Source organism: Scyliorhinus torazame, chromosome 22 (assembly GCF_047496885.1).
Source record: "Scyliorhinus torazame isolate Kashiwa2021f chromosome 22, sScyTor2.1, whole genome shotgun sequence".
NCBI classification, from domain to species: Eukaryota; Metazoa; Chordata; class Chondrichthyes; order Carcharhiniformes; family Scyliorhinidae; genus Scyliorhinus; species Scyliorhinus torazame.
This window is the reverse complement of record NC_092728.1, coordinates 106,214,089-106,237,536: the sequence shown is the minus strand read 5'-3', so window position 1 is coordinate 106,237,536 and position 23,448 is coordinate 106,214,089. Positions and strand designations below refer to the sequence as shown.

General features: G+C 45.0%; 2 protein-coding genes across 5 annotated transcripts in view; both read right to left on the bottom strand.

Moving 5' to 3' along the window:
- The window catches only part of dolpp1 (dolichyldiphosphatase 1), a 43,653-nt gene extending 31,394 nt beyond the window's left edge, over positions 1-12,259 (bottom strand). The window contains exon 1 of the mRNA XM_072488865.1: positions 12,136-12,259. Within this exon, the coding sequence (XP_072344966.1) occupies positions 12,136-12,220 (85 nt within the window). The 5' untranslated portion in view covers positions 12,221-12,259. The remainder of the gene's footprint in view (positions 1-12,135) is intronic.
- Positions 12,260-14,313: 2,054 nt separating this feature from the next.
- miga2 (mitoguardin 2) overlaps positions 14,314-23,448 on the bottom strand; it is a 96,280-nt gene continuing 87,145 nt past the window's right edge. For all 4 annotated transcript variants that reach the window (XM_072488859.1, XM_072488862.1, XM_072488858.1 and 1 more), the window contains one exon: positions 14,314-22,952. In XM_072488859.1, coding sequence (XP_072344960.1) covers positions 22,746-22,952 — 207 coding nt within the window. In that variant the 3' untranslated portion in view covers positions 14,314-22,745. The remainder of the gene's footprint in view (positions 22,953-23,448) is intronic.

The window sequence follows — 23,448 nt, the reverse complement described above, 5'->3', positions numbered from 1 at the left end:
TCACACGGATGATCCCAGGAATGGTAGGCCTAACATACGATGAACGTCTGAGGACCCTGGGATTATATTCATTGGAGTTTAGGAGGTTGAGGGGAGATCTAATAGAAACTTACAAGATAATGAATGGCTTAGATAGGGTGGATGTAGGGAAGTTGTTTCCATTAGCAGGGGAGACTAGGACCCAGGGGCACAGCCTTAGAATAAAAGGGAGTCACTTTAGAACAGAGATGAGGAGAAAGTTCTTCAGCCAGAGAGTGGTGGGTCTGTGGAATTCATTGCCACAGAGGGTGGTGGAGGCCGGGACGTTGAGTGCCTTTAAGACAAAAGTTGATAAATTCTTGATTTCTCGAGGAATTAAGGGCTATGGAGAGAGAGCGGGTAAATGGAGTTGAAATCAGCCATGATTGAATGGTGGAGTGGACTCGATGGGCCGAATGGCCTTACTTCCGCTCCTATGTCTTATGGTCTTATCACACTCCTGACTTGTGCCTTGTAGATGATGGACAGGTTGTTTGTGGTGGTGGTGGTGGGGGGGGGGGGGGGGGGGGGGGGGGGGGGGGGGGGGGACCACACGTCAGGAGGAGGACTACTCACCATAGGATTCTAGTCACAGTATTAATATAGCTAGTCCAGTTCAGTTTCTGATCAATGGTAACCCTCAAGGCGGTGAGTGGCTTGGAGGGGAACATCCAAAGTGGTAGTGTTCCCATGTATCAGCTGGCCTTGACTTCCAGTGTCACGATGTGAGGGAAGACCCGTACAAGGTGGCTCCTGCTGGAAAGCGGATCTATTTGCCCTTTTCCTAGTGCATGGATCTTTTCCTTTTCAGAATATTGTGGAATTCTCAGATGCACAAGGGAGGTAGAGCTAAGAAACATTTGAGCCGAAACCCGTCAACTGAAGCCTCTCAGGGATCAACTGGAGGTTATATGGCGGAGGCAGTTTCTTCCTCTCTAACCACTTCACTAACAGCCGAGGCGCACACCAGACAAATGGACGTCCGCTCTTGCACGAACTACTATTTTTCTTGCCATAGTCACTACACATTACCCTTTTCTCCTCTCTCTTCCCCCCGCCCCACCCCACCAGATTTTCGTCAAACCCAGTGATGGTCTCCTTTTTTAGGATTTGGAAACAGTTTCAACAACCTTTTAAACTCCTTTCCCTGTCTTCACTAGCCCCTTAAATCTTGGAAAGTAAAAGGGGCTTGAATATTTTGGTGACCTGTTTGTAATGGGGTTTGTCAGTTTTAGAGAGTCGGTTGACTGGGTTATGGGGATAGGGTGGAGGTGTTGACCTTGGGTAGGGTGCTCTTTCCAAGGGCTGGTGCCGCCTCGATGGGCCGAATGACCTCCTTCTGCACTGTAAATTCTATGATTCTATGAGTTCAACCACCCAATTTTAACTTTTTTCATTATTTTCAAATTCGTGACTTCCCTCAATATGGTTTTCCCTTCCTTTGGCTCCACCTTCCTGAAGAGGATTTTATCCTTGGCTCAGCCTGGCAAGGGGTCTATTTCAGACTTATATGGCCATATACTCTTGTCGGATCCCTCCCCACTAAACGGGGTGAAGGAAAGATGGGAAAGTGAGCTGGGTCCTGTTCTTACTGGTGAAGTTTGGGAGGGAGGCCCTTCACAGGGTCAACTCCATGTCTTCATGCGCCAAGTTGAGCCTAATTCAGTTCAAGTGTTACATAGGACACAGTTGGCCAAGGCAAGGATTAGTGGGATCTTTCCAAACATTGAGGTCAGCTAAACCATACACCTATGTTTTGGTCCTGCCCCAAACGTGCCAGCTTTTGGGCTTCCTTTTTAAGCACTAAGTCAGAGATAATCCAGGTGGATTTAAACCCATGCCCTCTTGGAGCCATATTTGGGGTTTCGGATTCACTGGCGTTTCACTCTGGGGTAGAAGTGGATGGTGTCACCTTTGCCTCACTGACAGCCCTGAAGTGAATATTGCTCAGTTCGAGGTCTCCCCATTCCACCCAGTGTCTATACCTGGTTGGGCGACTTAATGTCATTCCTACACTCAAGAGAAAATCAAATTCGCCATTAGGGGGTTGGTGGAGAGGTTCTACTGGAGATGTCAACTGTTGTGTTTCTGTTTTATATTCACTCCTGCATTCTCATTGGTTTATTTTATTATGTAAAACTTCAATAAACCGATTAATATTTTTTAAATATCTGCTGCCCTTGTCCTAGATGGTCGCGGGATTGGAAAGAGCAGTCTAAGGAACACAGTGAGAAGGTCCATCCAACACACACTAGAGTGGTACAATGAGACGCTGATCCCACTTAGCATTCCCTCCACATTTCCTTTGCATCTTTCTGCTGAAAGAGGAAGCAGGTTTTCTCGACCCATCGACTTCTTTTTCCATTATTTTAATCAAAGATTTGGGCCTACACATCCTCTCTAATCAGTTTTGCAATTTTATCTTCAAACGCACAGTATGTAAAAGTTTTTTTTTTTTTTTGAAATCTCCCTCTACCTTTTAAACCGTGATTTTTTTTTAAAAATTGACTTATCACAAGGTAAGAGCACCACATAAATGCGAGGGAGTGCTGGTTCCTAAATGAGTTGTTGCTCAATTGCTACTTGGGCAACTCCGTAACCATGTGGAGTGTTAACTGAAGGCTGATTGGCAGGCTGCCAGATACCGGCCATTGATAAATCATTAGCTAACTGTTGGACTTGGGCAGGTTCAAAGATTACTCAGGCTGTGCAAGCGAGCAGGTTTCTTTGGAACAATCCTCTCGCACAGATAGGGCACAATGGCCAAATGATTATTCTGTGCAGGTGAATATAAAATACTGATAAACCATCAGTAAAAATCAAAGCTGTAGATCAGATAATTAACCTGCAGCTCCAATACACTGGGCAGGATGTAGATTCAAGCCAGCAATTCCACACAGTACAATTCCCAATATTACAACTTGCATTTATATAGCAACTTTAACATTAACAAAACACCACGGCACTTCATAAAAATGTAGTCTCTAGGAGGGTCAGTATTTATTGCCCATCGCTAGACAGTGATTGTGAGCGTTCTTCTGGAATCGCTGCAGTGTGTGTGATGAAGGTACTCCCGTCACTGTTATGGAGGGAGTTCCCAGATTGTGATCCAGTGACTACGTTGGGATGTGTGGATGAATGGAAAGTAGGAGGTGGCATTTCCGTGCCCTTGCTCCCCCCATTCTATAGTAAGAAGTCTTACAACACCAGGTTAAAGTCCAACAGGTTTGTTTCAAATCACCAGCTTTCGGAGCACTGCTCCTTCCTCAGGTGAATGAAGAGGTAGATTCCAGAAACATATATATATATATATATATATATAGACAAAGTCAAAAATGCAAGAGGATACTTTGAATGCGAGTCTTTGCAGGTAGTTAAGTCTTTACAGGTCCAAACGGAGCAACTGGAGAGGGATAATCACAGGTTAAAGAGGTGTGAATTGTCTCAAGTCGGGGGGGGGGGGGGAAATTAAAGTGTGGAACTGAGGTTGATGAAAGCACAATCGCCAATGGTAGAGTGAAAGGAGGAGGGGGGAATCCCTAAATGGCAAGAGTGATAGAAGTGGAGAATTCAAAAGCATGTTAATAGTACTACAGATGATTACAGTTATGGAAAAGAGTGATGCCACAGTGATTCAAAGACTTAAGCTAACCCCGAGTAGGGAAACACCACATGAAAATCAATTAGCCACAGAGAGAAGAGGAAGGCAAGGTGGCAGCGTGTCACCCTGGGATCATTCTCATCCATCTCCCCAAGGCCAATTACAGAACAGTCAAAGGCCTGGAAACTGACTGTCCAAGTTGGTTATCAAATAAGCAGAGGGGGGAAAAGGAAAAAATAGCTTTAAAAAAAGGTTCAAGAATAAACGGACTGAAAGCAGGAACATTCAGAAATTGTGCACCTGGAGATATTTTCTCTAATCATGTTGAAGTTTATCATAGAAGTTTATACTACTGAAGGAGGCCATTCCTATTGAAGCCATGATGTGGAGATGCCGGCGTTGGACTGGGGTGAGCACAGTACGAAGTCTTACAACACCAGGTTAAAGTCCAACAGGTTTGTTTCGATGTCACTAGCTTTCGGAGCGCTGCTCCTTCCTCACCTGAGGAAGGAGCAGCGCTCCGAAAGCTAGTGACATCGAAACAAACCTGTTGGACTTTAACCTGATTCCTATTGAAAACAGTCAATATAGCATAATCCCACTTTCCAACTCTTGCTCCATAGCCCTGTAGGCTATGGCACTACAAGTGCATATCCAAGTACTTTTCAAATCCTATCACCCTTACAGACAGCAAATTCCAGATCATCATAAAGAGTATCATATAGATTACTGAAGTCCAAATATTACACAGGAGATGGCCACTGCATTTGTGTCTGTATTAGCTCAGATCAGAATTAAATTAATCCAACTTTCTACCCCCCCCCCCCCCTTTCTTTACACAGGATGACAGATTGGGACCTGAATATTAAAGGGTATCTGACATTTAGGATGGACAGGAAGTTAGGAAAAGGTGGACGGGTAGCTCTGTTAATTAATTATGGTATTAGCACAGTCGAGAGGGCTGACCTAAATTCAGGAAACCAGGATGTCGAAGAGGTTCGGGTTGAGTGGAGAAATAGTAAAGACAAAAAGTCACTGGTGGGAGTGGTGTACAGGTCCCCTTAATTGTAAATACACGAGAGGACACAGTACAAAAGACCAGATAATGGGAGCTTGTCAGAAAGTACGGTGATAATCACCGGGGATTTTAATCTACATATAGATTGGAAAAATCAGGGGTAGCGCAGTGGCAAGCACTGCTACCTCACGGCACAAGGACCTGTGTTCAATAGGGAGCCGCATACAATCATATATCAACCTTTTGGGTCAATCCCAATCTGGGATGAGGAGGACTAGACGCTTTTGTTGATTAAAATCGCCTTTTCCCTGGCCGTGCTATTAAAACGAGAATTCAAAACCTTGCCCAACCCATGCTTGGCACTGATCTTTAATGCGCAGTGGGTTTTTTGCAAAAAAAACACGATCAGAATTTATGTGCGAATGCTCTCAACCGTTTTCCGGGGTCATTCAAGCCCCTAACGTTCCAGGTAATCAGTCGGATTGGAGTCCCGCGCCATCCCGCAAACCGGAGTCAGCCATTGCCAAGGAGGGATGTTAAAGAAGGGGCACTGAGAAGACAAAGCAAGATGATCAACCCGAGATGGCCAGAGGGACTCGACAAAGAGAGACCAGCAGACACCGTCAGAAAGCTAAAACCAACCCCACCCACCACTCTCCAACCCAAATACACCACCGCAGTCGAGCATAACCACACACCATGGCAAGGTGGCCAACAACGTATGCTAAAACCGATAAATAACCGAACATAACTTGAAACAATAATAACTATTGTTCCGACACATTTGGCTAGTGCGCGGTCGATTCCAGCCCCACAGGCCCCGGAATCCCAACAAAAGTGAATTAACCAATAATTTGCGTAAAATTTCTGATGCTCCGATACAATTTTATTTAGAAGTAGAAACATGCAATACTTATAATAGAATAACTGCCAGCTAATCCACTACTCGCCCATTCTGCATCCCCCCCGTCTTCCCAAACGCACACCGAGGAAGAGGAAAAATAATAAGGGGATTAATATGAAATGAGTGTCGTTTCTTCCAAGTTGAAGTCATTGCATCTGGCTGCCCTCCAGGTCGCTTAAGGATTGAAACCACCTGTTATATTACGAATGAGGATATTCTGGCAGTAACATTCAGTCAACAGTCCCAGGCTGTAGGATTCCCTCTGGAGAGTCACTTTAACTTTTATTAACCTAGGCCTTCACTCAACTCCGGTCTGTTTAATTCTTACTCGTGTCCATCTCCACCAGAATGACTTCAACAGCCTTTCTGGGGTAAGAACAGAGTTCCCCTCACACAAGATTTAAAAGGGTTTTTTAAACAACTGGCCCAACCTTCAGCCAGTGGCTGGATTGGATTTCTTTGCAGTTCACTCTGGCTGTGCAGAGAGAAAGGCCTTTACTTTGGATCTTCAGAAGGAATCCATCCAGATGAGAGAGATAATTCAGAGCTGTGGCTCTCCATCTTCTGACCAAAACGAAAGTAAAAGAAAACACGCCACACAGAGGAAGGAACATTCCTGAGACAACCTCGACTAAGCATTGCCTGTCCTCAAGAAGAACCCAGCTTTGAGAATAGCTCATTGGCCACCAGCCTAGTCAGTCAGTCCGAGTCATCACGATGTCAGACCAAACAGCATATCATGCTGGAGTTTCCGATTTATAAATTAAAGGTAAGCTGCTTGGTCGTAAAGATATTAACCATTCATGGACAAAAAAAAATGACAATAGCAAACAGGTTAACGAAAACCAAAAGGAGAAAAGGGGAACCGACAGGGATTAAACAGGAGGATCCTTACACCAATATGAGTTCCAGAAAACCCTTTATTATCGCTCCCGTTAACTAACAAACCTGGTTAGCAGGGAGAATCCCAACCGGAGAGTAAAAACTTATTCAACTTAGTAGAGCGCCAGGAGGGCGACTGAAAGTGCGCCAAATGGTAATAACGAAAATAAATAAAATGGGTTATTGTAAGGAGCGAACAGTAGAAATCCCTCATATATAATTACGGTCATCAATACACCCAGACAACAGACATGAAAAGTGCCCATACAACGAGCCATAGGTCAGATAAACCTGAACACAAATTGTGCTTCTGGACAAAGGAGTCTGTATCTTCCGCAGAGTCAAAAAATAGTCTTTTTCACAGAAAGTTACACAAAGGCAGGCTGGATAAATCATCCTGAAGTTGACTCTATTCTTATACAGGGAGGATTTCACTTTGTTAGAGGCGGTCGCTTTCTTGGCCAGGTCTGCGCTTAATATCCTGGTATAATCTGACAAGTTGCCTTCCCACGCAAAATCCCAGTTGCCCATCAAAACACCAACTCCTTCTCCTTAAAGCTGTGAAACCTTGTGATCACCGCACGGGGAGGATCTCCAGAGCGAGGCCTGGGTCCAAGCAAACAGTGGACCGGGTCTAATTCTTGGCGGGATGGATGTAGGTCCACACCCATCATTTTGTGGAACAGGTCTGAGGAGTACGGAGTAAGGGTGGAGCCTTCGATCCCCTCCAGTAACCCCACAACACAAACATTCTGTCTTCTGGATCTGTACTCCAGGTCGTTCAGCTTGGATGTTAATGTCCTGTTATCCTTGATCACAGCGGCACAGTCGGACTGCAAGGAGGTGACCATGTCGCTATGGTCAGACAATGCAGTCTCCATGCCCATGGATTGTGGCTCCTTGTGCTTCCACGGTCTGGCTGGTGATCTCGTGAGCTGAACAAATGGGGGACAAAATCTCCCCGACTGATCTTTGAAGATTTGAAATCAACATTGTCAATATTTCTCGCGCTCAACCGCCAATATTTTGTTTAGCGCTTCGGCTGTATGGACAGCATGATGGTGCAGTGGGTAGCACTGGTGCCTCACAGCGCCCAGGACCCGGGTTTGATCCCAGCCCCGGGTCACTGTCCATGTGGAATTTGCACATTCTTCCCGTGTCTGCGTGGGTCTCATCTCCACAACCCAAAGATGTGCAGGGTAGGTGGATTGGCCACGCTAAATTGCCCCTTAATTGGAAAAAAAGAATTGGGTACTCAATTATTTTTTTCAAACTGCTTTGCCCATTAGTGGTGTGGCTGGAGAAGAAGCTGCCATCACCATCTCATTGCCAGCTGATCCATCAGAAATTTGGACCAGTTTTTGTCTGGCTTTGCTGCCTCAGGCACAGATGAAGGAACTCTACCCAGTTAATTTCAAGATTTTTTCCGGTAAGTTAAGTTACACGCGGGAAATAGTTAAAAAGGTCAGGTTTCCAGCGGGAGCCACCAGCGGGTCGTAACCTCACATCGCACCTCCAGAAGTCCAATTATGAGAATTAAAGGCTACATAGGAAAGCAAACTAAACACTGGGCTCATTTCGAGAGGAAGCAGATTGAAACGCAGGGAGGTTATGCTAAATATGTATTGAACTTTGGTTAGACCACACAGAAGAACTAGGAGCAGGAAATTCAGCCCTCGAGCCTGCTTCGCCATTTAGTACAATCATACCTCAAACTCATCTCAGCTTCAACTCCACTTTCCTGCCCAGTGCCAAAAACCCTTCAACCTATTACTAATTAAAAATTTGTCTATCTCCTTCTTAAATTTACTCAATGTCCTGGCATCCACCGCACTGTGGGGTAGTGAATCCCACAGAGTCACAACTCTTAGAGAAATAATTTCTCCTCACCTCTGTTTTAAATCTGCTACCTCTTACCCTAAAACTGTGATATCTCTTTCTAGATTGCCCCACAAGTACTGTTGCACAGTTCTGGTGTCCATACTATAAAAAGGACACTGTACATGAATGATAGGTTACATCCATCAGGCGAAGCTGAAAAGGTTATACACATCAGGCGAAGCTGAAAAGATTGGGGCAATTTTCTCCAGCTGAGGGGCTGATTTGACGGGGTTCTGAAGAAACAGCACGGGCAGCAGAAGTGGATAGCACTGTGGCTTCACAGCACCAGGGTCCCAGGTTCGATTCCCTGCTGGGTCACTGTCTGCGTGGAGTTTGCACGTTCTCCCTGTGGGTTTCCTCCGGGTGCTCCGGTTTACTCCCACAGCCCAAAGACATGCAGGGTAGGTGGATTGGCCATGATAAATTGCCCTTAGTGTCCAAAAATGTTAGGAGGGGTTATTGGGTTACGGGGATAGGGTGGAAGTGAGGGCTTAAGTGGGTCGGTGCAGACTCAATGGGCCGAATGGCTTCCTTCTGCACTGTATGTTCTAAACAGAAGGGTTTGATAGGGTAGGGGTGGAGAAAATGTTTTCACTTGTGGGGAAGCCCAAAATTACAGGCCATAAATATAGGATAGGTACAAATAAATCCAATGGGAAATTCAGGAGAATCTTCCTTACCCAGAGGTTGCTTGGAATATAGAACTTGCTACCACAAGATAAAGTGCTGGTGAACAGCATAGATACATTTAAGAGGAAGTTGGATAAGTACATGGTGGAGCAGAAGATGTTGAGAGGGCAAGATGAAGAGGAGACTCGTAGAGCATAACACTTGCGTGGACAAACTGGGCTGAATGGTCTGTTTTCGTGTAGACGCACTGTAAATACAAACTGGCTATCGCTATATTTTTGAAGTCAAGTTGCAATTCGTTGTAGTTTAACAGCCTAGATTAAGATAAATTCAAGCAACTAGACTTCAACAGCAAGCTGACAGAACTAATGGATGAACTTGTACGCCTGGAAATATTTATCTCAATGAGCTGGTCGGATACACCACCTGCCTGGAATTGTTTATGATCAACTACTGGATGCCAGAATGTTGGATTCTTTTGGAACCTGTTGTACAAGCAACAGGTTAGGCATCAGCTGGAAAGAAAGTAAACAATGAAGCAATGATAAAAGTGGCCTGCATCCAAAAAAGCATGTTACAGCAAGAGCACTGTGACTGATGGGTAGGGTGCACGCTATATAACTGATTATCAGTACACTGGAGAGTTAATGGAATCAACCCCACTGGGAGGCTGAAGTCAAAACTGTCTATGGGAAGACAGCATAGGCAGTGCATCTATGTTACATCTTTTACACCCTTAGGAAGCCAACCTACTGCACTTTACAGCCTATTGACTTCTACCACCTAGAAAGACAAGGGCAGCAGACACATGGGAACACCATCACTTTTCAAGTTCTCATCCAAGGCACACACGATCCTGACTTGGAACAATACTACCATTCCTTCACTATATCGGAGTGAATATCCTGTAACTCTCTCCCCAGCAGCACATGGATGACAACAGTTCAAGAAGGCAGCTCACCACCAGTTTCCCACGGGCAATTAGGGAGCAGCAAAAGAATGCTGGCCTTGCCAGCAATGCCCACATCCCATAAAAATAAAGGTTTTATTTTAAAAGGATGGTCATTTGTAGTGTAGAGAAAGAAAGTCAGCAATTTGCGCACAGCAAGTTCCCACATACAATGTAATAATGATCAATTGTTGGTGGAGGATAAATATTTTCAAATTGTGCTGTAGGATCCTCACGATGCACTAGAGAAGGCACCGAGACAGGCACAAGTTTCTGGCAATGGGTTAAACCCATGACTGTCAGACTCAAAGGGGGAGTGTGTTACTCCAGAACCAAGAATGAAACCTAGATTTGATCTACAGACTGATAACAGCCGAGGGCTTTGGCCAAGGGTGGTATCATGACTGGTTCAGGCTTGGAGAGCCGAGGGGCCAGTTGGTGTGCTGTACTGTTCTTTGTCTTGTATCTATGTTCAGCCAGGTTACAATTCACTGATCAGGTCAGTTGATTGATTTATAAAAGGCTCCGAATAAGCATTCTATGGTGTGTGTTTTACTTTGCTTTCTTCCTTTTATCAGACCTCTGCTGCACAATGCACCAAGTCACAGCTGTGAAATTCAGCAGGCAACTTACTCCCAAAACACAGTTACTCTGCAAATGAATTCTTATTTGGCATCTTTCCCCACCCTATACCTGGGGGATATTCAATGTACATGAGAGACAGTGGCTGTCACCGCTCTTCACAGCAATTGAGCACTGGGCAACAGCTAACCATCTTTAAATGCATATCAGAGATCCACTGTTAACTAATCACAGTATCTGTGGTGGATTGAACCAATCAGTGCAAGATAAAGACTCCTCCCACACCCTGGCTGGTCACAACCACCGATTAGGTTACATGACTACAGGATTGTTCCATCATGAAGCAGCTGATGGTGAGCAGAGGACATTATCCTGACAAATTCCTGCAGTCCTGGGGCTGAGATGATTGATCACAACAATTGTGCTAGGTATGACCCCAACCAGTGGAGAGTTTTCCCCTCCGATTCCCATTGACTCCAATTTTCCTAGGGTTGGATGTCAAGGGCAGACCCTCTCACCTCACTTCTGGAATTTGACTCTTTTGTCCATATTTGAACCAAGGCTGCGATGCGCTCAGGGACTGAGTGGCCATTGCAGAACCTAAACTGAGCATCAGTGAGCAGGTTATTGCTAAGCAAGTGCCACTTGACAGCACTGTCAATAACCCCTTCCATCACCTCACTTGTGATCAAGAGTAGACTGAAAGGGTGGCAATTGGCCGGTTTGGATTTGTCCTGCTGTGCACGTACAGGACATAACTGGCCAATTTTCCAAATTGCTGGGTAGATGCCAGTATTGTAGCTGTATAATATGTTGTAGCTGTATAACACACATTGTGGTTTGCGGAAGCTTGCTGTGCACAAATCGGCCATCGTGTTTCCTATATTACAATAATGACTACACTTCAAAAAGTGACTATAAAGTGCTTTGGAACGTCCTGTGGCCCTGAAAAGCTGCACAGAACTGCAAGATCTCCTTTTCTCAGACTGGTCCATAAAAATGTCTCAGCACATTTATTCCAAGGGAGGGGTTCTCCAACTGATCTACCTCGACTAACCCCACTATATTGCTCATGCCCCACATCCTTTACCGTTGCATTTTATCAAATTACCTTTAGTAAAAAAAAGACAAATTACAATGGAACTCTGGCTTCAATATTTTCATAGCAAAATACCAGCCTTTCAATTTTTTTCAAGATTTGCTATAAAAGCCAATAAACGACTTGGAAACATTCAACACTGCAGTTACTATACTCTCTCATTAGTCATTGCTATAAATATTTTCACCACGACAGCTCTTTGCTGCCTGAGCGCTGGCACCCAGTGCGCAGGCGCTAAACCAGCGGCCGACCAGCCCGCGCCAAAGAGCCGGGTGTTTGCCGAGCATGCGCAGCTCCGTCTCAGGCCCGGAGACGATTCGGCAGCCACGACGCCATCTAACTGCGCATGCGCGATTCGAGGCCGGATGCACAAACCAATAGCGCATTATTTGGCAGCTCAGACCGAGCGGAGGAGCGCCTTCCCTCCCCCGACCGACCAGACCAGGCCTACAAAACAAGGCTTGCGACTTCCCCCTGCACCGACCGCTCGCTATTCATTTTCTTCGCACGTAAAATTTTCTAAAGGCGGCCGAGAATAATTGTTGCAAAGTGCCGACGAGAGAATCTATACCTGGAGGGTATTCGACGTAGGTGAGGGACAGCGGCTGCCACCGCTCCTTCTCCACAGCAACCGAGCACTGTGCAACCGCCGCCATCTTTACCGCGTCACGGCCGCCTGCCGCTAGCCAATCACAGCCACCCACCCGCCGCCAGCCAATCACAGCTGCGGCATTCCACCCAATGGTGGCCCACCATCCTCGGCTGATGGAGCCAATCGGTGTCGGACGCGGGATCCTCCCGCCCCCGGGGGGGGGGGGTGAGTGACGGCAGAATTGGCCAATCAGAAGAGCGGACGTTCATCTGATCACAGCACAGACCAACTTCCAGACAAAGTCGCGAAGGCGATTTAAGAGTTGTCCTGAATGAGTTAGAATAAATCCAATTCTTACAACAAATGCTCATTCTGGAATAAACCTGATCGAGGTATATAAAATTATGAGAGGGAGGACAGGAAGGGACTTTTTAATGACCAGGGGCAAAAGGTTTAGAGGGAATTTGAGGAAAAGCCAGAAAGTGGTGGGAATTTGGAACTCACTGTCTGAAAGGTGCTAGAGGCAGGAACCCTCAACATTTTAAAAGCATTCAGGTGGGAACTTGAAATGCCATAGCATACAAAGCCACGGACCCAAGTGCTGAGGATTAGATGTGTGTTTGATTGCTGGCACGGACACGACGTGCTGCATAAACTCTTTGTGATTCTATGGCAAATGGAGCAAAACTAAAACACGTATGAATGTAATTTATGGCTCAGTTGGGAGTATTCTCATCCTGGAGTCAGAGGATGTGAGTTTAAGCCCTGGTCCAGAGATCGGAGCACAAAATCTAGGCAATCACACCCGCTGAAATTGGCAGAGGGACCATGCAGGGCGAGTGATGCGGTAGCAGATGGACTGTACAGAGAGTGCTGTACTGGCAAAGGGGCGGTATAGAGGGAGTGCCGCACTGGCAGATGGACTGGACAGAAGGAGTGCTGCACTGGTAGTGGGGCTGAACAAAGGGAGTGCTGCACTGGCAAAAGTCGAGAAAAGGATTGTTGCACCAGCTGCCTTTGAATGAAATGACAAACCAAGGCACCATCTGCCCTCAGGTGGTTATAAATATTCCACTGCACTATTCGAAGAATAGCAGGAGTTTTGATGTCCTGGCCAACAATTGTCACTCAACCAACTTCACGGGAACAGTTTATCATACTATATATGAGACTTTGCTTTGTGCAAATTGGCTCCCACATTCCCTATATTACAATGAAGTACCACTTTGGGGCATCCTGAAGTTGTGAATGGTACTAGAACTACAAATTCTTAGGGCAGCATGGTGGCATAGTGGTTAGCACTGCTGTCTCACGGCACCAAGGGCCCCGGTTCGATCCTGGCCCCGGGTCACCGTCCGTGTGGAGTTTGCACATTCTCCCTGTGCCTGCGTGGGTCTCACCCCCACAACCCAAAGATGTGCAGGGTAGGTGGATTAGCCATGCTAAAATTGCCCTTCAATTGGAAAAAAAAGAACTGGGTATTCTTAAATTTATATTTAAAAAAATACAAATTCTATCATCTTCGTTTATCAAGCTCAAATGACCAAACCACCCAATGCATTGCTTTGAAATGCAGAGCCTTGTTCCAATGTGGAGCAGCTAAGAGAAAACAAGAATTTGCACTTAACACAGTGTCAGCCTGGATTGTGTATGCCAGTCCTGGGTTAGACTTGAACTGCCATGGATGGTCACTCTTTCAGTTGCCTAGCACCTTAAAACTCACAACCCCGCCCTAGACCTCTCCAACCTCTGACTTTCTCCTTGTTTTTTTAAGTCACTCCTTAAACCCCATCTCTTTAGCCAAGCTTCTGGTCACCTGTTCTAATATTTCCTTATGTGGCTGTGCGTCAGATTTTGTCTGAGGACACTCCTATGAAGCAGCTTGGGAAATGATACTCAATTAAAGGCGCTATCCAACTACAAGTTTTTGTCTCTGTCTCCAGCATGTTCATCCTACAACAACTTGGATGTATATAGTGCCTCTAAATTAGGAAAATGTAAAGGGATGTGTGTCAGAATAAGAACATGAGGATGCTGTTTGCCACCAATTAGTTCATGGCTGATATGTATCTTAACTCAGTCTACCTGCCTTGACTCTGTAACCCTCAATATCCTCGCCTAATAGGTAAATCCACTTAAGACATTTTTGTTCTGTGATTTGATTTTTTTTTTTTTTATAATTGAAATATATTGACGGATACAGGACAGCAGCGATCATTTTAAAAATAAAAGAAATCTCAATTCTCAAGACGAAAAGATAAATTTTACACCAAAAACAATAATTCACACAAAAAACAGAAATAGGCACACATTTAAATCATGAAAGGAGGACCATTTTAGACACTTTTCCCCCGCTCCCTTCTCTTCTTAGCCCACAATTTATTGCAAACCGCTGAATTTTTGAAAATCTTAATAGCAGCTTCAAAAGACTGAACCTACAATCAGTTTGAAATGGACCAGCCCAAGTCTCAATACAAGCCAAACTTAATTAAATTCCAGACAGTGCAGCAATTTTGCCATAAACCAATACCAAAATTAACCTTATGCTGATCAATAACTACCAAATTCACATTCAATTTAGGAAATTGTGGTAGGGAGGAGTGACACCTTGGAATATACAGTTTAGTGTGCATCTGTGCTGGAGCGAGTTGGGACTTTTGCTGGTGGTAGTTTGGTACCAGTTGAGATATTCCTTGGCTTACTTGCTGGTAAAGGATGACCTGGTATGAGTATGATAATTGTCCTGGTCTACCCTACAACACTTGAACTAGATATTAGTTACTTGACCATTACTTGACCCGAACAGGTGCCAGAATGTGGCGACTAAGGGCTTTTCACAGTAACTTCATTTGAAGCCTACTTGTGACAATAAGCGATTTTCATTTTATTTTTTCATTTTCATTTTGAGTTCATTCCAGTCCAGTTTAGTTGAGGCCTCCCCATCCGCTGCTGAAGCTGTATCTTAAGACTGTGGGTCAAACTGTATCTTTACGCCTTCAGCACCTCCTAACACACTCTCAATGGGTGACATTCTTTACAGGAACTAAAAACATGATTTGATTGAGGGGTAACTCGACATACACACAGAACATATTTTTTTTAATTAAAATGAGAATAGAAATACGGTCCAATGAGCCTACATCATCAAATAGTCACTTACAGACTCTTTGTTCCTTCCCCTTTTGTATGTATAAACCACCTTCCCACCTTGATCTCCTCACAAACTAGGGTCAGGCAGGTAACTTGCTCCAGACTAACTCCTGTGCCAGTCAACAGGAGGTGCACAAACCTGGCCAGAGAACGGTTCTTCTCATCAATCTGATTTTACAGTTCCCCTCCTTCACTCTCCCAGCCACCATACTCATACACCTTCACTTAAAGTTCGATCACTTGCCTCCAAACTTGAAAGTTGCATTTTTCTGTTGCGTTCTACAAGGTATCATTTTCAAAATATGCCCGCATTACAAAACCCAATGTGCTCCACTCCCACAGACCTCATAAGATGACGGTAAAGCACACATACCAAAAAATTAAATACCTAATGATCTTACTCTTAATTATCTTGGACAGAAAGCCCAGCCTGACACAACTGATATCCGGGCTAACTGACAGATTAATGAAATATCCCTTTCTAAGCACACAATTTGGACATGTGGGGTCTGCTGGTGTATTCTGTGGCTCAATGAGGTTCTTTAGCTTCAAACAGGAAAAAGTTAGAAAAAGTTTAAGGGAATCTTTCGGCTGTTTATTAACCCTCACCTTGGGATGACCTGGTCAATAAAGTAAAATAAAAGTAGTAAATACATCATTTCTAAACCTGATTTACATTTCAATTATCTTTTCAGTAAAAATCTATTGGAATTAACAGAATTAAATCTAAACGACATCTTGCTCGTATTGTAAACAATAAAAAAAGGTTTCACAAGCAGTGGGCTGAAATGTGGAGGTTTGGTAACTTCAGAAGCACCAGGCTAACAGATTTGGGCCAAAACCAGAAAGGTCACTGCCAACTGTTTTATCCATAAGGCAGTATGTGGGCGCTTTGCTTTTTAAAACTAACTTCTCATTGACGGCTGAAGATTAAAGCAACGCCTTGCTCACAGGCCGATCAAGGAATGCTGCAGTTAGTTAGTGACAGGATATGGGTCTACACTTGCAGTTCTCCACACAAACATCAAAACACGCACTTCACGAATGGTGTGGAAATAACTACAGCGAAGTGAGAAGAGGCGTCGAAATCTCAGCAAAGACACCAATCCAAAATAGGGCAGCAAACAAAATGAAGAGAACATTAAAATTACGTCACTGAAAACAGCTCAATGCAAATCAGAGGATGTCACGCTCAAGTTGTACAGAGCTGTGGTTAGGCTACTGCTCAAGCGCAGCATCCAATTCCTGTCACTGAAACACAGGTCGAAAATTCTACAGCTGGAGAGTGTAGCCATCTCAGATGGCTACTTGCAAAGACTCAAGGGAAATATGGCCAATGCAGGATTCAGGCAAACTCAGAGCCTAAATGTATATTTGCTAACAGAGAACCAGACAGTATGGAAACCCCCAGCCGATTTGCATTCTAATGACCCATTTCCCCAGGACAAAGGACTGGTACTCAGGTATCAAATACAATTCCAGACACATTGGCGCCACTCCCTTCACCCAGGAAGCCCAAACAGCCACGGTCAATGACCGCTCAGGACACGCCCAGCCATCAAGGCACCCGCCCCTTTATTAGCTCAAATCGAAGGCAGTAATCGAAGCCTGCCGAATTATTGGGTCCAAAGCTAAGGACACCCCAAAAGAGCGGGAAACCCCAAAGGATAAAGAGAGACACTGCCATGTGTTCGATCTCTTTTGGCCCTGGCACACCGGCACTCTTCGGCCCGGCCTATACCTGAAGCCAACTGCAGCACCACGACCAGAAACAAGTTGAAGATCGACGATCGCTACCAGACGGATGAGCCCAGCAGAACCGAAGTTACTTCTCCAGACCCAGCCACTCCAGATCCGAACAAAGGCCTTGTTCCTCTGCCAAAGCCGGGTGCCTGAAGTTAAGTACAGGTTGTTGTAGTGTTAGGTATAATTTAACTTGTAGTGTTTTTATGTTGCATGTGTGAGTTAATCTTGTGTGTAAATAAACCATTACTGAACTTGAACTAACTGACTGGTTGTTGTGTCTTTGATCAATATCCGGTTGAACCTTGTGGTGGTATCATCTGATACCCGGCGACTCTGAAAAGCAATATCATTATTAATTGGCAGCATTCTTGGTGAGGCTGGTGTCATAGTACCCCTCTCAGTATTAAAAAGGGCAACAAGAGGCAGTGCCGAGATGCACCCCATGGCTAACCTCTAGTGTCAGCAGTTTGAATTAGGGGGAAAAAATGAAGTGACTCAGACTTTTCAGCCTGAGAAGGCTTTTAGAGATATACAAGATAGTAAACGGTATAGGAAAAGGATAAACCTAGAATATTATTTTAAACTATGGTCGGAATGGGACACGGGCTTAAACTGGTAAAAGATAACTGCAGGACTGATATGAACAGGTTCTTCATGCAGAGTGGCCAATACTTGGTAAGTTCATCCCAGTAAAGAGTTGGAGGCAAAAACACTCAAATGTTTCAAGTAATTGTGCAATGTTCCAGGGTGTATTTTGTTGAATAATGGACTCCTTTATCCACAATTACCGCGTGACTTCAAACGCACCACTGTTGATAGTTGCTAATTAGAGACCACGGGAAGGGGGGGGGGGGGGGGGGGGGGTTGAGGCCCACACGTGAGCTATACTGCTGAGTTCACACTGCTTTGTAATGGTACTCCCCTGCTATTTCCAACTTAGGAGAGGAATCAGCGTTGAACATCACCAGTTTGTAATTAGGTATGTCACAGACGTAAGTTCAGAGACACATGCTTGGGGAGTGGTCCTTCCAATGGCACCGCCCCCACGCTGCCGGGAGACCCGCGGGCAGGGGCGTGCTTCCAAAGGGAAAAGGGGATCACAACGGCTGGAGAATCCCAGCCTGTCTTTTGGATGAGCCGTTAAACAATGTCGCCCAGCTGCGTATTCAGATGGACATAAAGGATCTCATGGCACTATTTGGAAGAATCATAGAATTTGCAGAAAGAGGCCAATCAGCCCATCGGGTCTGCTCCAGCCCTATGAAAGAGCACCCTAAGCCCACACTCCACCCTATCCCCAAAACCCAGTAACCCCATCTAACCTTATTGTTTGGACACCGAGGGCAATTTAGCACGGCCAATCTACCTAACCTGCACATCTTTGGACTGTGGGAGGAAACCCACGCAGACATGGGGAGAACGTGCAGACTCCGCACAGACAGTGACCCAAGCCGGGAATCGAACCTGGGACCCTGGAGCTGTGAAGCAACAGTGCTAACCACTGTGCTACCGTGCCGAGGAGCAGGGGAAATATCCCAGGAGCCGTGGCCAATATTTATTCCTCAATTAACAGTATACACAAAGAAAAAAAAAAAGAGATGATTCTGTCACAATCACCTTGCTGTTTGTGGTATCTTGCCGTGTGCCAGCATTTCCTACATTACAACAGAGTCTGCACTACAAAATCTCCCGCTGGCTATAAAACCCTTTGCGATTTCGGGGATCATGAACCTCGCTGTAAAAACACAAATCATTTCTTTAAAATAGATACAGTTTTAGCAAGAGGGCAGCTAGGGTTTGGGCTGGGAAGAGGGGTGTGGAATCTTCTCGATTTGGGTCACAATTTTTTAAAAAAGAAATAAAGTGCATTAACAAATCTGATGTCTACAGAGCCAAACCGGGTACCTTTTTCAAAAAGAAAATGCAATTGGGCTTCTATTGGGCGTGAGCACTTTCTGGCTTATTATCAGAAAGAGCCTAGGTGTACAAATGTGGTGAGCCGGCAGAGATTTGGGACTCAAAATGCCCCTCCTCCACCTTTCCTATGAAGTACTCCCAGATCAGGTATACCTTTCGTTAAGATGCAAGGTTTGAAAAAAGCTCCCTCTCTTAAAATCATACGCTTTTAACCGCAACTGCAGGGTAGAACCGCTGGCTGTGTTGTTTCAGCTCGTCCCCCTTGTGGCCTCTTCAACTGAGGTCCTGAGATATTGTGCGGAGGACCTTCGCCCATTAAGGGTGTCAGCTGCCCCCAAACCCATGCCACCCAGAACCCGCAGGCCAGCCAGCCAGCCAGAGTGGAATTTCATCCCAGTCTGCGATAGGATTTCAACCTAGGAAATGGCGGCGAAGGGGCCAGTGTCCTCACCCACGGCACCCAGATCTCTCTCACTTAAACACGAGTGTGTGTCCTCCTTTCATTGATCCTAGTCTTCTTCCAAAAGGAAACTCCTCCAGATTCCAACTTCGTTCTGTAGGCTTTCTATGCAAAAAAACATCCACAGCCACTTTATTTTCAGAACACTGTCGCCAACACATTTGTATGCCTATACCCCTACCATCGCTGTGATCTCCACAAGCCTCAGTCATAATTCAGGAAGAAAACAAAACAAAAATTTCAACTCAAGAGAAACCACCGCTCAACATCCCAATACATTCAGTAGTCCTATTATAAATCCTTCAATGACCAACATTCAGAAAAGCTATGTTGGCTAATTTAGAAGTAGTCTTTATGTCAGTTTGTTGGAATAAAAGTAAATCCATCAATTAATCATCTCAGAATCGGATTGCACCAGGAAGCCTGATCTGGGTCTGAACCTCCAAAACTCCTTCAGAAGGTCATACCCTCCCCTCAAAAAGAAATCAGACCTCCACACCTTTCCATCTCAGAGTGAGTATTCTCACCTTCTTCTGATCGTTGGTGTAGTACACTCCCAATTACTCCAAAAGGCAGGAACAGACTTTTTGTGGCTGATTCTGTTGGTGGCAAACGGAGGTGTCTCAAGGCTCTCCAATATAGTAAATCAGACAAAATAAAACCCCGCTTCAGGTTGGCATCATCTATTGACGATAAAACATTGATACATCAGGCCTCTTTGTTTGGAGGGGGTGGGAGTACCCAAACCGGAGGGTTCAGACAGTTGGACTTTTGATCCACATTAAGAGAACTCTCCTTTAACCCCCACCTTCCACACCACGTCTGCATTCTCACGTCACGCAGTCCCACCTCATGGTTATTTGGGACAATTAAAACGTTCCAAACACAAGGCCACTCAGAGAGAGCGCACGAGATAGGCAGGGACAGAGAGAAACCAGAATATCAAAAACAAACAACCCACCACAGCATGGGGAGTGCTTCAAGAGAATGCAGATGAGTGGGAAAGAGAAAACAAGTGATTGTGATTTGTTTTTTGATTTTTTTTAAAAAGTAGTGCAAATTCATTTTAAAGTTTAGTTCAGACTTTTGAGTCCACAGAGGAAATAGTTTCAGGCGTATTGGTCAACTAAGTCGACTCCATCCCTGACAATATTAAAATAATTACACCGCACCAATTTCAAATTAAACTGGAGATCTGATGGTAAACCACTTCATTATGTGTTGTGCCAGGAATGTTTGAGCTGGTGAGTGGGTTTAGGGACATAAAGCATCCCACACACGAGAGAATCCTAAGGTGGAAGCAATGTTCCTTCTTATTTTTCGTTGTTAAGCGCTGCCTATTGCGCAGCACCACCATGTGATTCTTAGCGGGGACAGTGGTTGCATGTGGCCTGTTTATGGCACTGTGCAGTACATTCCCGATCGTTGTGCACTCCCACCTCAGGAGAACAGTGCGTGGAAACGAATGAGTCTGCCCGAACAGCGCAGCAACATGAAGCCCCTTCTAATGAAGGTTAGGGTGAAAAGATATGAGACTTTGTGGTTTATGACTGTCTGGGCTACATTGAACATGAAACCAATCCCTTACATTTTCACTCAGTCCATGTCGCCTGCATTTTGCTACCAGGGTTAGTACCAACTCCACTGGCAGGCAGGAATTATGGCAGGACTTAGAAAACAAAGCTGATGTAACAGCTAACAGAGTCTACTCAACAGAGCTTCTACAACTACTGCAAACCAAACTCTCCCAATAAAAGCAAAATTATTTCTCACAGTAAAATGCAACGAGTGGAGGATAGCTACAGAACAGAATTAAGTGAGTCAAACCATTGCTAGACACTAGAGGCAGTGCAGCTGACGGGGAATTAACCCATCACCACCATTCTAGCTGAGACTCCACTGCCACCATGTGCAACCTTTTGCTAAAGCCTTTCAACTTTCTCAAGGTATGGGGTTATGAAAAAAATTACTTCAGTTAATTTCCTCCCCTGCAGGATTCCTTACCCAAGAAGGTGGAGGGGGAAGTGTGGGGAAAATAATCGACATCTAGTCCCTGGCCATTCTGGACACTGACCTTTGACATGGTGTGAAAACTTCTCCCGACTGCCATGTGCCACATTACTCATGGGAGGGGTAATGAATTTTTAAAAACGTGGGGAGGTGATTTAACTGCAGAACTTTACATCAAACACAAACAGCGAAATATCAGAGAGCATTCAGTTCCTGTTTCACTCAATCTTATCCTAGTTAAAATATCAAAACACGCAGGAACAAGTAGAGCCCACAAACTGCTGGTATCGGCTCAGTGACACCACCCAGGACCTCCACAGAACTGGAGAGTGATTGGCTGGTACAGATCATGTAACAGTGTCAAGAATCATTTCTTTTGACAAGAATAATAATGCATTAAAAGTCAAATTACTTTTTTTTTTAAAAATAGTTTAAACAAACTCGTTGCTGGATTTTTAGACTCAAATGCTAGTCTGGGGTAAAAAGAAAATGCTCTGAATTTTCAATGGTGTAATCTTTTTTGTGTGACAACTGTACAGTTCGGTCAATGAATGGGCTCCTCCTGTACTGTATCGTTTTGTGATTTGGGGGGAGTACTGGGCTGGGTGATGGGAGAAAAGTAGGCATGGAAACACTGGATAAGGGGGAAGTGCAGGATTACGTGAGAAGGCAGGGGAATGGCACTGGGTGAATTGCTCACACAGAGGGCAAGCACCGACACAATTGGTGAATGGCCTCCCTCTGTACTGTAACAATTCGGTGTTGTTTCTTCCCTGGGCAGGGGATGCTAAGGCCAATTGCAGTGTGCACTTTACAACCCTGAACATCCACCAATCACAATGACATTTTCTCATCTGTGTGGCTCAGTGATAAGACCAGGCAATGTATTAATCCACTACACCACTGAGAGGGGCAGTCGCACCTGAGTTTAAAGAGCAAGGCTGATTCTATGTCGACCCCAACGGTAAAAGTGGAGGGACGCATATTTCTTGTCCTGCAATTCTCGGACTATCACGGTGGGTTTTCCCACCATCCAATCACTCTAGGTTGTACTAGATTCTGGAAGAATAACTTCCCATTCTTCCTGTCCCCAACCATGCCATATCAAAATGCTGATATCCAACAGAATGAGCCAACCTCAATGTGTATGGAGTATTCGAATCAAGACTGTTATGAGTGTCCTCAAAATGGGGGTCATCCAGGAATCAGATATAAGCCACTGATTCTCAGTGCGAAGTGGTTTGATTCATTTCTTCCCCAAAATTCTTTTTTTTTTTAATATATAAAAAACCTTTGTGCCTGAGTTTCATACAAGGCTGGCCTCTTCCAAAGGTCCATTGTCAGTGAGTATAGTCCCATTCATTTCCGGTATTGCATCAACGCCCAGGTAGCCAAGGAGAATCTCGCTGCGTCTCCGTGACAACTGCACAATGTCGTCCGCCAGCACATTCACTGTAGTGTATCGTACTTGGTCCAGATCAAACATGTCCTTCAAATACTGGAGAATTTGTTGCTACAAGAGAAAGGGACATTGGTGTGTAAAAACTATAGTTAAACAACAAATATATTACATAGTCATAGAATTTACAGTGCAGAAGAGGCCATTCGGCCCATCGAGTCTGCAGCGGCTCTTGGAAAGAGCACCCTACTCAAGGTCCACACCTCCACCCGATCCCCATAACCCAGTAACCCCACCCAACACTAAGGGCAATTTTGGACACTAAGGGCAATTTATCATGGCCAATCCACCTAACCTGCACATCTTTGGACTGTGGGAGGAAACCGGAGCGCCCGGAGGAAACCCATGCACACACAGGGAGGATGTACAGACTCCGCACAGACAGTGACCCAAGCCGGAATCGAACCTGGGACCCTGGAGCTGTGAAGCAATTGTGCTAACCACTATGCTACCGTGCTACGGACCATATACGAGACGAGACACCCCTACTTCCCCTGTCTCGCCTCGAAATGACAGAAAAATCTTTTATCTATTTCTGTATTTTGAAACT